The 3,220-nt window shown below is 51.8% G+C and overlaps 1 protein-coding gene across 1 annotated transcript; it reads right to left on the bottom strand.

Moving 5' to 3' along the window:
• Positions 1 to 1,572: 1,572 nt before the first annotated feature.
• On the bottom strand, positions 1,573 to 2,743 carry LOC144496081 (small integral membrane protein 10-like protein 3). Its single transcript, XM_078217042.1, has one exon. It carries the CDS (start codon positions 2,740 to 2,742, stop codon positions 2,542 to 2,544), a length of 201 nt encoding a protein of 66 aa, XP_078073168.1. The 5' UTR covers position 2,743; the 3' UTR covers positions 1,573 to 2,541.
• Between the last annotated feature and the right edge of the window lie 477 nt (positions 2,744 to 3,220).

The following is a 3,220-nucleotide window of genomic DNA, read 5'->3' as shown; positions in this document are numbered from 1 at the left end:
CCGTGTGATTTATCGCGCATCAATTTTATTGCCAACAAGTAAAATCTTTTTTTTAAAAAAAAACAACAAAAGAAAACCATGGAGCAAATGCTGAAACCCGAACGGCTTACGTTGGACCCACGTGCGGCGGGAGCATCGAACACTTTCGACCACTGGTTGAAGTGTTTCCAAGATTACCTCGACGCCTCCACAGCGGTCAACAACGACGCCGACAGACTCCGGGTCCGCCACGCGAGGGTAAGCGACGCTGTATACTTAGCGATCCGTGAGGCCCCAGACTACAAAGGGGCCCTCGAGCTTCTCAAAAAGCGATACAACAAACCGCCGAATGAGATCCATGCTCGACACCTTCTAGCCACTCGACGGCGGCAGCCCGGCGAAACGACGGAACAGTACGCGTGCGAACTTCAGCAGCTAGCCAGAGCCTGCAACTGCAAGCCAGTGTCGGCAGCCCAGTACATGAGGGACTTAGTTCAAGATGCGTTTGTGGCGGGAATCGGCTCGTCGTACATCCGTTTTTGGCTGCTGGAGCAAGGTAACCTTGATCTCACTAAAACCGTAGAGTTAGCTGACACTCTAGAAACGGCCTCCAAAGGTCTGGAGATGTACCCCGACGACCGCGTGGGGACATTGTGGCAGGTGCAGCCGCAGACTCAACTTTATTCAGCGGGATCGAAAAACTGCACGATTGCGTTTCCAGCCTCGGACCTGACGACCAGCTCCAGATGGCCCGCGGTGTTACTTCTGTGGGGGGGTGAAACACCCTCGGCAGCGATGTCCAGCTAAAGCGGTATTGTGCTCCGCCTGTGGCAAGAAGGGACATTATTCTAAAGTATGCCGGACCAAACCACTCTCCAAACACAGCAGCGCGGCGTGTGACTCCCCGGAGCCGGCCTCCTTGTCTTCTGCGTCTTCGAGGTCTTCCACCACGGTCTTCCAGGACGTCGCCATTCCTAACGACGGAGTCGCAAGACATGTGTGACCTGCAGGGGCCGCAGGTTTTGGTGCCATCGACCACGTGCGACCTATGGGGGCAGACATTTTGGTCGGCACCGACCGCGAATGACCAGCAGGGGCCGTCATCAACCATCTCAGCTGCCTGCAGTTGCGCCCACGATCCAACGGTGGCGTCAATCATCCTGGACCAGGCCAAGCCTCACAGACTCGACAAGTCCATGATGGACATACAGGTAAACGGACGCCAGATTTATTGTTCATAGAAATCATAGAAACCCTACAGTGCAGAAGGAGGCCATTCGGCCCATCGAGTCTGCACCGACCACAATCCCACCCAGGCCCTACCCCCACATATTTTACCCACTAATCTCTCTAACCTACGCATCTCAGGACTCTAAGGGGCAATTTTTAACCTGGCCAATCAACCTAACCCGCACATCTTTGGACTGTGGGAGGAAACCGGAGCACCCGGAGGAAACCCACGCAGACACGAGGAGAATGTGCAAACTCCACACAGACAGTGACCCGAGCCGGGAATCGAACCCGGGACCCTGGAGCTGTGAAGCAGCAGTGCTAACCACTGTGCTACCGTGCCGCTACTTTTTTTTTTTCGCACCAAAATTATTTATAAAAACTGCACACAAACTGGACAATTTATTTGAAAAGCTGGCTATCTTATCATAATTGCAGTATTTTTTACTGCATAACTTTAATTTACCTTAAAGTACAGCATACCACACAACACCAATCACAAAAGCCCTTATTACGAATGTTCCGCTGTGTTGCAAAGTGAACATTTCGGATCGGACGACAGAGTTTTCTATTCAAGAATGTGCTCCAGTCACAAGATCAAGGAACACAAAGGATCAGCTAGTTTGCAAAAGGTGTGTCAGAGAGTTGCAAAATGTGAAACAAAGGACGCCAGTCAGATCCCAAGGCCGTCTCGTCTTTGCATCCAATCCACACGCAAACGAAAAACTCAATTTGTCTTTCAGGTTCTCTGACTGCAGCCATTTTGCTTTGCAGTTACAGGGTCTCTCAAACAACCAGAATTGTGTAAAGTGCACAAACATTTCCTCCGTGTAACACCGCATTCTGAAAATCATTTGTAGACGGTCAGTCACGATTGCTGTACCGATGCAGGTCGACATTCCTCCCTTTCCAGCCTCGGAACGTAGAGGGTGATGGGCCATTTGAAAAACTCCTGGCTCAAAGCGACTGTGGAAAATGGGCTGTGGCTCACTTCTGTTGACTTTGGGCAGCTTAATTTGCTCGATTATAAAATCAGGCCCAGCTTCGAGCTGAGAGATGAAACCTTGTGGCTGTGAGCAAACTGTGTCGCCATCATTAACTGTGCCAGGGTTACAAGTATTCTCCCCATCGTAACCTCTGACTTTGTCGTCATCGGGTGAAGAACATTTGACATCGTCTTCAACCACAAAACACGAAGCACGGCCAATATCCATCAACCCTTTCACACTCCGCATGTTCTGAAGGCTGATGTTGGTTGGTAAGGTTTACTGATTATACATGAAATTTCCAGTCCAGAATTAGATAATCTTCAACAAAACTACCTCAACTGATCTAGTGAATCTCAATATGGACCTGCAGGCGGACATTCAGCATCAGGGAGGCGATCAGGTAGAGGTAGGGGAACCGGAGGCGGAGCCTCCAGGCCAAGTCGAAGAAGGTGATGAGGGTCCGGCTCAGGCCTTTGGAGAAGACGGTGTAGGAGCGGGCGAGCGGCCCGATGAAGCTGAGCGGCAGCTGGGGCAGTCCCGCCATAGACACCTGGGGCCGTCGGGTGTCTATGTTTGTTTGACAGCGGGAGCACGGAGAGCTTCATTCACCCTGACACCGTGAAGCGGTGTGGTCTCCAAATTTGGACTGTCAAGCAGACAATTTCGATGGCGTCAAGGTCCCGGTCTGTCACCGTGCTAGGGAGCTGCGTGGTCAACCTGATGGTGCAGGGCACGGTTTACGAGAACTTCAGGCTCCTTGTGTTACCGCACCTTTGCGCGCCGATACTCCTAGGACTAGATTTTATGGTCCACCTGAAGAGTGTAACCCTGCAGTACGATGGGCCACTCCCTCCACTTTCAGTGGGAGATCCGCAGCCTCTAAATTGCCCAATGCGCTCCACATGTAGTCTCTCGACGCTCAGGATAACCACACCCTCCCTATTCCAGAATCTCGTGCCAGGCTGCAAGCCCATCGCAACAAAGAGCAGGCGTTACAGCGCTGAGGATCGGATCTTCATTCG

This window comes from Mustelus asterias, chromosome 7 (genome assembly GCF_964213995.1).
Source record: "Mustelus asterias chromosome 7, sMusAst1.hap1.1, whole genome shotgun sequence".
NCBI classification, from domain to species: domain Eukaryota; kingdom Metazoa; phylum Chordata; class Chondrichthyes; order Carcharhiniformes; family Triakidae; genus Mustelus; species Mustelus asterias.
This window is presented reverse-complemented; position numbering and strand designations above follow the sequence as displayed.

What these genes read in the sequence shown, in the direction of transcription:
- LOC144496081 (XM_078217042.1), bottom strand. Translation starts at nt 2,742, where the DNA reads ATGGCGGGACTGCCCCAGCTGCCGCTCAGCTTCATCGGGCCGCTCGCC.